This window comes from Delphinus delphis, chromosome 19 (genome assembly GCF_949987515.2).
Source record: "Delphinus delphis chromosome 19, mDelDel1.2, whole genome shotgun sequence".
NCBI classification, from domain to species: Eukaryota; Metazoa; Chordata; class Mammalia; order Artiodactyla; family Delphinidae; genus Delphinus; species Delphinus delphis.
Window position 1 is genome coordinate 30,276,229 of NC_082701.1, and position 14,352 is coordinate 30,290,580.

General features: G+C 36.0%; 1 protein-coding gene across 2 annotated transcripts in view; it reads right to left on the bottom strand.

Moving 5' to 3' along the window:
* Positions 1-236: 236 nt before the first annotated feature.
* Positions 237-14,352, bottom strand: part of RAD51C (RAD51 paralog C) — a 33,446-nt gene continuing 19,330 nt past the window's right edge. For both annotated transcript variants that reach the window (XM_059996738.1, XM_059996737.1), the window contains 4 exons: positions 12,053-12,119; positions 11,280-11,340; positions 4,596-4,656; positions 237-3,141 (listed from right to left, as the gene is read on the bottom strand). In XM_059996738.1, the coding sequence (XP_059852721.1) occupies positions 3,025-3,141; positions 4,596-4,656; positions 11,280-11,340; positions 12,053-12,119 (306 nt within the window). In that variant the 3' untranslated portion in view covers positions 237-3,024. The remainder of the gene's footprint in view (positions 3,142-4,595; positions 4,657-11,279; positions 11,341-12,052; positions 12,120-14,352) is intronic.

Below are 14,352 nucleotides of genomic sequence, written 5' to 3' on the forward strand. Positions count from 1 at the left end.
TTCAGCACAACTTTGAAAGGCTATATGAAAATTTTATTTAAAAAGAGTTGCAAACAAAAAGAAATACACTTGGCTTTGTCAATATTCAGGGTTTCATTTTTTTTTAACATCTTTATTAGAATATAATTGCCTTACAATGGTCTCTGCTTTATAACAAAGTGAATCAGTTATACGTATACATATGTTCCCATATCTCTTCCCTTGTGTCTCCCTCCCTCCCACCCCTCTAGGTGGTCACAAAGCACCGAGCTGATCTCTCTGTGCTGTGCAGCTGCTTCCCACTAGCTATCTATTTTACGTTTGGTAGTGTATATATGTCCATGCCACTCTCTCACTTTGTCCCAGCTTACCCTTCCCCCTCCCCATATCCTCAAGTCCATTCTCTAGTAGGTCTGTCTTTATTCACGTCTTGCCCCTCAGTTCTCCATGACCATTTTTTTTTCTTAGATTCCATATATATGTGTTAGCATACGGTATTTCTGACTTACTTCACTCTGTATGAGACTCTAGGTCCATCCACATCACTACAAATAACTCGATTTCGCTTCTTTTTATGGCTGAGTAATATTCCATTGTACATATGTGCCATATCTTCTTTATCCATTCATCTGTTGATGGACATTTAGGTTGCTTCCATGTACTGGCTATTGTAAATAGAGCTGCAATGAACATTTTGGTACATGATTCTTTTTGAATTATGGTTTTCTCAGAGTATATGCCCAGTAGTGGGATTGCTGGGTCGTATGGTAGTTCTATTTTTAGTTTTTTAAGGAATCTCCATACTGTTCTCCATAGTGGCTGTATCAATTTACATTCCCACCAACAGTGCAAGAGGGCTCTCTTTTCTCCACACCCTCTCCAGCATTTATTGTTTGTATATTTTTTGATGATGGCCATTCTGACTGGTGTGAGATGATATCTCATTGTAGTTTTGATTTGCATTTCTCTAATGATTAATGATGTTGAGCATTCTTTCATGTGTTTATTGGCAATCTGTATATCTTCTTTGGAGAAATGTTTATTTAGGTCTTCTGCCCATTTTTGGATTGGGTTGTTTGTTTTTTTGTTATTGAGCTGCATGAGCTGCTTGTAAATTTTGGAGATTACTCCTTTGTCAGTTGCTTCATTTGCAAATATTTTCTCCCATTCTGAGGGTTGTCTTTTTGTCTTGTTTATGGTTTCCTTTGCTGTGCAAAAGCTTTTAAGTTTCATTAGGTCCCATTTGTTTATTTTTATTTCCATTTCTCTAGGAGGTGAGTCAAAAAGGATCTTGTTGTGATTTATGTCAGAGTGTTCTGCCTATGTTTTCCTCTAAGAGTTTGACAGTGTCTGGCCTTACATTTAGGTCTTTAATCCATTTTGGGGTCTCATAGTTCTTTTAAAGTACAGTGTTATAATGCTTTATAAAATGACCTCTTAACAGTATCTGATGCCTGGTAACACTGATATTTATCACTTAACAACCCCCTTACTCTCTTGACGTTATGATTTGAGTAGACAGAATATAAAATGACAGGTAATTTTTTATAATGACTGCATTAATTATAATAAAAACATATGGGGCTTCCCTGGTGGCGCAGTGGTTGAGAGCCCACCTGCCGATGCAGGGGACGCGGGTTCATGCCCCGGCCCAGGAAGATCCCACATGCCGCGGAGCGGCTGGGCCCGTGAGCCATGGCCGCTGAGCCTGCATGTCTGGAGCCTGTGCTCCGCAACGGGAAAGGCCACAACAGTGAGAGGCCCACGTACCACAAAAGAAAAGAAAAACCATATGCCTTAAAGCGCTCAAAAATAAGAGTGTTACAATTAGTTATCCTATACTAAAGTAGTCATTTGAAATTAGTCTTACATAATTAGGATGACCATAAGCCTGATTTGCCTGGGACAGTCCTGATTTATGTCCTGGTATAATTGTTAGCAGTGCCTATTTTCATTCTTTAAAAAGTCCTTGCCAACTATGGTTAGTCTATGTATAATCAATTACAGAATAATTACATTTTTAAAATTTTATGAATTTAGTGTTCAGTCTGGGACAGGAAATACCAACTGTCACTGAAGTCTGGAAAATATGGTTGTCACGGTATATAATATTCAATTACTTAAATAATTTTCTTCCACTGGGAGTTAAAGTAAATTTTGTAAATGAATTAAGAAGCACTAAGAACCAGGTACCAAAACATTTTTAAATTTTGAAACCACTCAACAATCCAAATTTTTAATTTATTCAAGCAGTATTAAGATTATTCAAAGGAAAAATGTCAATACACCTAGAACTGGATCACACCATGTTTCAAAAATATAGAAATAAATGACTGTGAGCTTATCAACTTGACAACATAGATATATGTTCCAGTCAATGTTCTAGATGGGATAACAACTCTAAAGTCCTTCCTTTAATGTTACAAAATAACATTAAAAAATGAACAAATGACTTAGATTTTAGGATCGGGGTCACTAAAATCAGATTGGTCATCCAAAATGTGTATCCTACTCATAAACTGAATGTAATGATATGCTGACTCATGGTGCTGGCTTTTCTTCATAATGGAGACATGTCATTTTTAAGAATTATCAAAGCTACATTTAAAGAGGAGAGCACAATAGGAATGTGAAAAAAATCTTTTCTTCCTAGAAATGTCTAGGCAATTGGCAAAGAAAGGAGGAGAAAACAGTCTGAATATTAAATTCAGATTGGCCACAAGCGATCAGCTTTCCACATTTGCAAAATACAATAACTGTATCATCTCTACTGAATGTTATTGAAAATGAAAACAGGGTTAAATACAACTGTAGAACACTGCTTAGTTTAGAAAAACTTTCAGAGAATCCTATTTGTTAAGTGTTTTCACTTAATATAGACCTGATCCATTCATTCACCATTCACTTAATATAGATTCATTCACGCCATAGTGTTTATATTCTATGGATTCATTCACGCCATAGTGTTTATATTCTAAAGTAACGAGTCTACTACTTGTAAGCACTGCATCTCTCACAGCATCAATACATATGTATACTCTGAGACTAGTCTTTGGATTCCTTTTCTTCCTCTGAGTCCCGTGACCGCTTCCGGATATTCAATGAACCTTCTGTTTGCAATGAACATGCAGTAGCAACAACAGCATCTCTAAATCCCTGAGGCTGCGAAATGAAAAAATATACAAGTATGCTTTAAGAACATCTAAAATAACAACTGGTCTTCCAAATATTTTAAAGTAATTGATAAAAGAGCTACTTTATTCTTGGGATAGAAGTTATTAACCACTGTGAATGAAGAGGATAAACCTCAAAGATAGACAGGGCTATAATAGGGTAACTTTTATCTAGAGTATGTGTATGTCTTTACTTATACATACACATACACAGAAATATAGTACATTATAAAAATATTCTCTAAAAGTCAATCCTAACAAACTTTACAGTGACTCTATTAAAAGAGGTGAAAGGAATTAACATGCACTAATTACTTAGGTACTTTAGAAATATTTTCACAATTAAATACTCTAATGAATTGGGAGATTGGGATTGACATATATACACTAATACATATAAAACAGATAACTAATGAGAACCTGCTGTATAGCACAGGGAACTCCACTTCGCTGTACAATAGAAACTAACACAACACTGTAAAACAACTATACCCCAATAAAAATAAATACTCTAAAATAAAATGTCCCGATTAGATACTTTAAATGCACCTGGGCAGTGCAAAGACTAAGTAGATAATTCAGTTTCAGAATCTCCTTCTATTTCTGTTTTTGTCCTTAAAAAATGAGACGCTAAGAATATATCTGATTCAACACTATTGATAAATATGCATTATTTTAGCCAAAAATTTATTTTCTATGATGTAAAATTACTGGAAAATTAACACTTTAAAGTGGGATATATTTCACTTATATGTGGAATCTAAAAAAATAACAAGAAACTAGTGAATACAACAAAAAAGAAGCAGACCTACAGATACAGAGAACAAACTAGTGGTCACCAGTGGGAAGAGGAAAGTGGGGAGGGGCAATAATGAGGTAGGGGATTGAGATGTACAAACTACAACACTATGCATAAAATAAACTACAAGGATATTACTGTACAACATGGGGAATATAGCCAGTATTTTACAATAACTATAAATGGAGTATAACCTTTAAAAATTGTGAATCACTATAATGTACACGTGTAACTTATATAATATTACATATCAACTATACTTCAATAAAAAAAGAAAAAAGTGGGATATATTTGATGACTATGATAGATCTATCAAAATGAGTAATGCTGGTATTTTTTTCTTTTCTGAAAATCTTTAACGACTTTCACTTTAAAAATCTAATATCCTGACATTACACATGGCACGGAACACACTCCCCTATAAATAAGTATTTCCTCTGTTCTTAAGAATAAATTTCAGTTTAATTGTGACTAGAGAATTCTTACATATACTACTATTTTGGGGATAATGTTCTAAGCGTCAAAAGCTGTCCTCAAATATGCTTGCTGCCTACAGAAGTTAACAGAAGCAATTTGTAAATGCTCTCTTGAGATAATTACTGCCCACTAACACCAAAATCCCACTCTAACCAAATAATACTGACTGTGATTTGAAATAGTACTGTAGCATCCTTCTGGCTTGGTGATTTGTACAATGTTGCCAACCTGCTTAGAGAAAAAGAATAAATACACACAAACACATGATCTTAATTAATTAGTTCAGACGACTGATTTCATAATTTAAATTCATAGCTTTTTACTATAATTCTATTATTTTGTTCTCTAAGAACACAGAAAGCAAAGAAATATCAAAAATACTCCCTTAAAACAAGAGCTATATGTATACATGTAATAATTATTACATATAATAACAATACGGGCTTCCCCGGTGGCACAGTGGTTAAGGATCCGCCTGCCAATGCAGGGGACACAGGTTTGAGCCTTGGTCTGGGAAGATCCCACATGCCGCGGAGCAAATAAGCCCATGCGCCACAACTACTGAGCCTGTGCTCTACAGCCGCGAGCCACAACTACGGAGCCCGTGTGCCACAACTACTGAAGCCCACGCGCCTAGAGCCCAGGCTCCACAACAAGAGAAGCCACTGCAGCGAGAAGCCCGCGCACTGCAACGAAGAATAGCCCCCGCTCGCCGCAACTAGGGAAAGCCCACGTGCAGCAACAAAGACTCAACATAGCCAAAAATAAAATAAAAATAAAAGTAAATTAAAAAAAACAAAAATCCACAATAGATTTGTTTACATAAGTGAAATTTTAAAACAACCAAAAAAGCCAATGACTGATTCAAATAAATTATTTTATACATGACAAGATGCTATTTACACTTAAGAAAATAAAGTGGAAGAAAATATTTAATGAGATTGGAAAATATTATTAATATATGAAGTATAAGTTATACTGTATAAGCCCACATTTATGAATGTTTGTACATATACATTATATAGAAAAATTACTAAAAGACTACAATCAAAGGGACTTCCCTGGTGGTCCAGTGGGTAAGACCCCATGCTCCCAATGCAGGGGGTCTGGGTTCGATCCCTGGTCGGGGAACTAGATCCCGCATGCATGCTGCAACTAAGTTCTGGCGCAGCCAAAATAAATAAATAAATATTAAAACAAACAAAACCAAAAAATACTACAATCAAAAAGTTAAGTTGTTGTTACAAGGTAAAAGTTGTTTTTTTGTTTGGTTATCTACATCTTTCAAACTTTCTACAGTACTTGTGTATTTTTTTACGTGTTATAATAGAAGTATTAAGACAATTTCTTGGTATTTAAATGAGGAACACGTACTCATATTATACTAATACAAATAATCTAGGAAAACACATTCTTTCAAAATGCTTATGTTCAGAAAAATCGCTGTCAAAACAGGACAAGGTCTGTTTAGGTATGATTTTATTGTGTACTCTACAAAGTAAATAATATAAAACTGAAAGCTGAAAGTAGTTGAGAAATAAAATTCTAAACTCTTATTAACTATGCTCAAATACCGTAACAGCAACAAATACAGTTGACCCTTGAACAATGCAGGGGTTAGGGGCACCAACCCTGTGCAGTCCAAAATCCAAATACTCTGCTTCAAAAACAAAGGAATTGATAAATGAGTCACCCAAGGGCAGGAAGCTGAAACAGTTTAGATAGAATCAGGACTCAAACCCTAGCTCTTTTAACTCCACATACTCTGATCTCTAATTGAACACAAAAAAACTCTTCCCCACACTTAAAAGATCTGTAAAATGAAAATACAGATACTACATTTATTGAAAAAAATCTGCCTATAAGTAGACCCATGCAATTCAAACCCTTGTTGTTCACTGGTCAACTGTATAAGAAAAAAAAATTTTTTTTTTTTTGGCCGCACCATGTGGCATGTGGGATCTTAGTTCCCTGACCAGGGATCAAACCCGCGCCCCCTGCAGTGGAAGCATGGGGTCTTAATCACTGGACCGCCAAGGAAGTCCCTAAGCAAAAACTTTTAAAGTGTCTTTTAAAAATTACTTTAAAACTGATATAATTTATTCACAATAGCTAAAAGGTAGAAGCAACCCAAGTGTCTGACAGATGAATGAATGGATAAACAAAAGGTGGTATATACATACCATGGAATATTGCTCAGTCTTAAAAAGGAAAGGAATTCTGACATATGCTACAATGAACCTTAAAGACTTTACACTAAGTCAAATAAAGCCAGTCACAAAAGGACCAATATTGTATGCTTCTGCTTATATGAGGTGCCTAGAGCAGTCAAATTCATAGAGACAGAAGGTAGAATGGTGGTTCCCAGGGGCTGGTAGGAGGGGAGGATGGGGAATTAGTATTTAATAAGCATGGAGTTTCAGTTTAGGAAGATGAAAAAGGTCTGGAGATGGATGGTGGTGATGACTGTAAAATAATATGAATGTACTTCACGCCACAGAATCGTACACTTAAATGGTTAAAATGGTAAATTCTTTGTTACATATACTTTACCACAATTTTTTTTTTTGGCTGCAGCACACAGAATGCAGGATCTTAGTTCCCTGAGCAGGGATCGAACCTGTGCCCCCCTACAGTGGAAGTGCAGTCCTAACCACTGGACGCCAGGGAATTCCCTACTTTACCACAATTTTAAACAACTGATATAACTGTACAAAATAAGGATTCTAACTTAGAGATAAATCATAGCCTCTCAGAGTTAAACGGATCATTTCTTTAAATGTCATATAATGTTGATTTGTTTTCAAAAATAATTCAAAAAGACATCTTGGTTTATGATGGTACTCTCTTAATTTTGAAATTGGCCCCTACTCAGGCATAATTCAAAAGAGAAGCAATCAGAGACCATCATCCATTAGCTTTTAGGTTTGTTCTTTCAGGATGAGAATAGAAGAATCCAAAATGTCATATCTTTGTAATAGCAACTGTCTGCATAAATAAAATAACTGTTAAGTAATATGTAATATAAGAATAATTGTGTTAGGGAGTGAAATCATCAACTTTTACAATGCTTTAGGGCTGATGGTCTATCTTTAACGCAAAATAAAACAGAAAAAATAGAGGCATGGAGTATTTAAATCTATCTTATTAAAAAAATCACACTTTTGTTTTTGTTTTGTTTGTTTTGCGGTATGCGGGCCTCTCACTGTTGTGGCCTCTCCTGTTGCGGAGCACAGGCTCCGGACGCGCAGGCTCAGCAGCCATGGCTCACGGGCCCAGCCGCTCCGCGGCATGTGGGATCTTCCCGGACCGGGGCACGAACCCATGTCCCCTGCATTGGCAGGCGGACTCTCAACCACTGCACCACCAGGGAAGCCCAAAAAAAAAATCACACTTTTTGATTCAATGAAACAAAAATTAGCTAACCTTCTGAAAAAGTGGTATCTAAATCACCTCATATCACCATATGTCCAAAAAGGTACCCAGTACATCCAACTTTTCTGAGAAAATTATTAAAAAGCAAATAAGATTTTAAGAAGCATTTATATGTTTATTAATAATCCTAACATCAAATGGGCATTAAGTATTAAGCTTGAAAATCTTCCTCAAATTTCTAGGTAAAAATAAAATTTATATTTCACGTCTGCATCTCAAGAGATTTTTTTTGTGTGTGTGGTACGCGGGCCTCTCACTGCTGTGGCCTCTCCCGTTGCGGAGCATAGGCTCCGGATGTGCAGGCTCAGCGGCCATGGCCCACAGGCCCAGCCACTCCGCGGCATACGGGATCTTCCTGGACCGGGGCACGAACCCGTGTCCCCTGCATCGGCAGGCGGACTCTCAACCACTGCGTCACCAGGGAAGCCCTCAAGAGATCTTTTTAAACAACAAACTAAACCAAAGAATCACTTGGCTCATGGCCCCAGCTGAGATGAAGCTTAACATATGGCTGAACTACAGTTTAGGTCAGGAAGAAACAAGACAGAAGCACAATTTGTGCTTTAAAACTGAGACACATATGAAACACTGCGCGGGGGTGTTGATGTATTACTCCACTCTACCACCAGATCTCCTTGGCAAACAGTGGTATAATTCTGAACAATCTTGGCCTCATCTTATCATGAATATGCAAACTGGAGGAAAACCCACACAACGTACCGGACAGAGACAAAAGTATTTCTCTTAATAACTATTGGAATGTTATTCCATTATTAACCAAAGGGTAAAAATCAGGCGTTTCTAGTGAAGATGGGGACTGGGGCATGAGGCGGAACACTTAAATTCAATTCTCCATGTAAATTTGGCTAGTCAAGGTCTTTAGTTTTCTGCTCAAACTATAAGTGTTCATTTTTATAACTATTTTCCCCCAGCATGAGTTTCTATTTCCATCCTTTCAAGATAAACTAAATTTTAAAACACATACAAGATTTCATACAACTTTAATAACTTAAAGATATCAGATTTCAAACAATGAAGAACAAAACTATGTTGATTTTATTAAATGAGGTCAACTTATTCTGATTCTATAAAGTATGTACATTACTTATCATATATCTACAGCCTAGGAAAAAAAGCAGTTTGGAGAAAAAGGTTTTTACCTAAAAAGGAGGATAAGAGCTATACCTTCAGATTCGCTGGCAATCAATGCAATAATATAATAACATTCTAGAAACAGCAATTATAGGAGAAAAGGAATGGACTCTATTATAAAGTCAGCTAAAAAATGTGGATACTACTACCTATTTCACAGTTATTTGGAAAATAAAATGAAATTATATATATACATACACAGAGCACTTAGCATAATAAAGAACAGTTAATAAATATTCAAAAATGGTAGCTATTATTTACTACTTTTTAATCTTTCTGTGCCTTGATCTTCTCACTGCTAGTGATAATTGGTACAGCGTTTTCTAAGAGTTACTGAAGGACTCACAGATATAGAAAATAAATTAGTGGTTACCAGTGGGGAGAAGGAGGGGGCAATACAGGAGTAGGGGATTAAGAGGTACAAACTACTATGTATAAAATAAGCTACAAGGATACACTGTACAACACAGCAAATATAGCCAATATTTTATAATAACTATAAATGGAGCATAACCTTTAAAAATTGTGAATCACTACACTGTATACCTGTAACTTCCATAATAGTGTATATCAACTATATTTAATTTTTTTTAAATAGTTATTGAAGGGATTATATGAAAGGTTGTATACAAGGTGCCCAGTTAAATACCTAGCACAAGCAGGCACTTATTAAAATGATAGTATGGAATACAGGTAAAAATTCATAGAACAGCACATTTCCCCTAAATCTATCTATTCAATGTCAGTGTTCTACGCCACTAATTTCTTGGGAAAGATTAGTAAGAAGCTGAAGTCATAAAATGGTTAACTCTTAAGAAAGTAAGCATGATTTTCTGATCTCATGGGTGCCTAACCAATGCTAACTTCTAGAATTTGACAAAGGCAGCAAACTTCTCCTTCTGACGAATGCATAAAAAGATGAAAGAAACATCTTTCTCTGCTCCTATTATTTTTCTCACTTCTTAGATGTATTCTATTAGTGAGTATGTAATACTAGAATAATAGTGGAAGACTACTACTGTATACTAGCTCAAGGGGAACTTCTAATAACATTTAAATAGTGGGATGTGCTTTCCAGAAACCTAAATCTGGGAAAATATAAGCGATATGTTCAAAAGACTCTCATCTGGAGAACTGCTGCCAATCTTTACAATACGGTTTGTTGCCGAGAAAAGAATTGCTTTTGTGAATCCAGTACACAGTGACTTATTTACAGAATTGGAGGGATGGGAGTTGAATGTAAAGCACTATGTATTATGGGGGAAAAAAGTTACCTGAGGTCTTTGGAAATGCCAGCTTTAAAAGAGACACAAACTGCATGAACTAGTTATAAAAGATGTATACAAATATAATAGGGTCAGCTATGAGCTCAGGGTCAGTAAAACCTAACTTGGTCAGGCTTGATTTTTTTCACTTTGTACAAGAATGAAGAAATGCAGAAAAAGAAATAGATAGTATCTCTGACCAGACCCAATATGTCTTTAAGCAATCCTTTTTTCCATTTTTGCCCACATGCTGTCTCAATTTCCCTATTTTATTGGAGTATTTCCAAACCAAGTTCTCTAGATTATACCAATTAACTTGAAAGCAGAGATGTTGGCATAAATCTGACATTTCTAGAAGTATAGAATAAAAGACTCCACGGCTTTCAATTGCCTATTTAAAAAAAATGAAAGGTGGTTTGTTCACTTGCTCAGCAGCTTTAAAAACAAAGGTTTCATGCTGCCACAGTTTTATTTTAAAGAACAATACTTGTGAAAGGCAAGTAAGTAACTGGATAATAAAAGTAGGACAGGAAAATATAAAAGAAAACAAAAACAGACACAATTTCACACAGGAAATATATTAACAAACTAAGAAAAACCATCCTATTTTCCACATAACCTAAAGCTAACCTCAAAAGTTTTCCTTTTGTCCTGATTTTACTCTTCTTTCAATCCCTTCCAGGAACACAGAGTACCTACCTCCCTCTGCATGGTTAATAAATGGTACTTGATTTCAAAGAGCTTTAGAAGGTAGCATTCTTTGGCCACCTACTCATTTCAGGAGCACCCCATCATTTCAATATTCCGAAGAATTTCCTAGGTAGTTAAATGTGCAGTATAACAACATGTTTCTATGTTTGCTCTAGGTAATGAAGGCAACAAAAGCTTTAGTTCATGGGGCACTATAGATCTCATCCACTGGACTAGCTCTAAGAAACTGATAAATGCTCAGTGTAATTAACCCAATACTCAGAATTTTTAACTTATTTCTATACTGACCTTCGCTTCTGGTCCCAATGAAAGATTAGTCGTATTGTAGCAGCATGCCCCCAACTTTCCCCTGAGGGAAAAAGAACATGGTAACTGACTGAGTTATAAGTCTCTCAGAATGCCTCTGACCAAATACAGTTTTACTTTGCTTAATTTAACATAACAAAAGTATATCTGGTTTCAAAAAACCTGGTACATGGGTAACATCCTGAGATTAATAGATTTTCACCTATCTGTGGCAATACTGCAGATCATTATCACTATCCTCTATTTGCTTTTAGAAAACTTTGTAGTTTGAGTCAACATATTTGTCAATCTTCCTTATCATCAGGCTTACTAACGTATTTCAGACCACCAGAAGAAAAGCAAAAGCTCTGACAGAATATTCTTAAAGATTTTAGTACAAATAAACCTTGAAGCACTGTGTTCTAACAAAGCCACGAGTAAGGTTAGAGTCATAAGCCTATTCATTACAGTTTGATTTGTATTTAAATGGATTCACCACTCCTCCTAAGACTGCGCTTTCTGAGGGAGTCATCTTATGAATATTTATATGCTAAGTACCTGACACAAGAGTTGCCAGAGAGTAGATGCTCAATAAATGTTAAACAACTGAAAGGATGAGTCAGTATCTAAAGGCACTGTGCTCCACACTAAGATTTATCAGTGAATAAGACAGTCTTCTCTACTTTCATGGAGCTTACAGTACTCAACAAGCATCAAATGAAAGAGGTAGAAAAAAATGTATTTAACTAAAAATGTTTATTTGATTAATTGCCTACCCAGTGCAGGAACCAGCAAGGCCTGATTTTTATCAATCTTTGTTGTCATCTGATTGGTTAAAATTACCTACAAAAACAAAATGTGAGAAAATTAGGTGAGTCTCCTCCCAAATTTATCAAGTAAATAGTCACGTGATTTTAGTATTCTGAATATAATCTAATTTAAAGAGAGATATATGTAGGTAATGAAAACTTTTCTCATATATTTTTTAGATATTACCCATAAAAATGAGTAAAATTATCTGAATACATGATTCTACTGAATATAAAACATTTTTTAACAGACTAGAACAAAGAAGTTCTTATTGTGATAATGGAAGAAAAAAAATATAGTAGATAATACATAAAGGTCTAAAGAGACCATGTGTAAAAACTTCATAACTAGGAGCACAGGAAACATGGGAGTGTGTGTTCTTTACCACTGTTGCCTCTCTAGAATATATTTACTCAAAGGAATATAAAATCCTTAATAAATAACTCAATGTTTATACTTTTAGGGGAGAAACAGTATTACCATTTATGATTTTACAGAAAAAAAAAACCGAGGCAAAGAATTATGAAAAGAGATCTAAAATCATAAAGAGAGCACAGTATAAGTAGAAGAACTGGGAAAAGATAAAACCCAGTAACAGATCAACTGACCCAAAAATTATGACTATGCTAGTCTGCTGGTAATAGAGATATAGGTGTTGCCTTACTCACAGATGCCCTCAAGGCTAAAAATATTGCTAATTCTTTTGGATTAAATAGTGGCCTATAGAAAAGATTCCATGTTTAGAAAGATAGTAATTTTATTTTCTTTACTTATTCTTTGGCCGCACCGCATGGCATGCGGGATCTTAGTTCCTCAACCAGGGATCGAATCCGTGCCCCCTGCAGTGGAAGCACGGAGTCTTAACCACTGGACCTCCAGGGAAGTACCAAAAGATAGTAATTTTAGAGTAGAGATAAAGAAAGTGTTTAAGGCTACCTTAATACAGTAAAAGTCAGATTATCTGGCACCTTCTCATCTAAAATTCTCCAGAAATGGTTATTTTAAATATTGTTCCAATATAGATCTTCCCTCCAGAAATAAGACAAATACTACTTCAAGCTGAAACTGATAAAGAACTTCTAAGAAAAGCAATAAGAAAAGATACCTACTCTAAAAAAGTCATCTATTTCTTAAGAAAACTGAAAAGAAAAGCTGTTTGGCTGTTCCCACCACAGTGGTCAACACCCTAAAGTTTCTGTTTATCTATGAAGGAGAAATCTGTGACCCATCTAGATCTCAGTCAAGCACAAGCTGGATGACAGCACTTCCTCCTAGTTCCTCTCCCCTTAAATGCCATAGTGGTTTTCCCATGTGTTACCTTATTCCAGGTATCTCAGAACAAGCTAAGCAGGAATTTAAATTGGTAATTCACTAAAATATATGTCTTACTGGCATCCACAACATGTTGAATAATACTCTTTACACACTATCAAGTGTTTAATCTTTAGCAACTGGGATATTTACTTACACCAACACTTTTTGGTTAAAGGTGCACTATTCAATTCTGCAGCCATGAGCCACATTTAGCTTTTTAAAACTAAATTAATTAAAACTAGAAATTCACTTCCTCTGCAGCATTAGCCACATTTCAAGTGCTCAACACCCATGGAACTACTATATCAGACTGAGCATTTTCATCTTTTTTTTCTTTTTTTGGCTGCGTTGGGTCTTTGTTGCTGTGCTCAGGCTTTCTCTAGTTGCGGCAAGCGGGGGCTACTCCTCATTGCGGTAGGTGGGCTTCTCATTGCGGTGGCTTCTCCTGTTGCAGAGCACAGGCTCTAGGTGCGCAGGCTTCAGCAGTTGCGGCACGTGGGCTCAGTAGTTGTGGCTCGTGGGCTCTAGAGCACAGGCTCAGTAGTTGTGGCGCTCAGGCTTAGTTGCTCCATGACATGTGGGATCTTCTCAGGCCAGGGATCAAACCCGTGTACCCTGCATTGGCAGGTGGATTCTAAACTACTGTGTCACCAGGGAAGTCCGGAGCATTTTCTTCTTTGCAGAAAGTTCTACCAGACAGCATTGGCTTAGAGAATATTACACATCTTACACATTATCCATTACACATCTTGAGGAAATTGTAAATAGACATACTGGCTTACCAGTTGTTCAACATCCCAAAATAAGAATTTGCATTGTTAGCATATACTTATAATTAACAGTATTTCTGCAAAAATGTTGGGTTTACCATGACATAAATGAAAATTACTGTGTGATTACTCCAAGCTCCTAAAGAATGAGTCTTGGGAGTTCCCTAGTGGACTAGTAGATA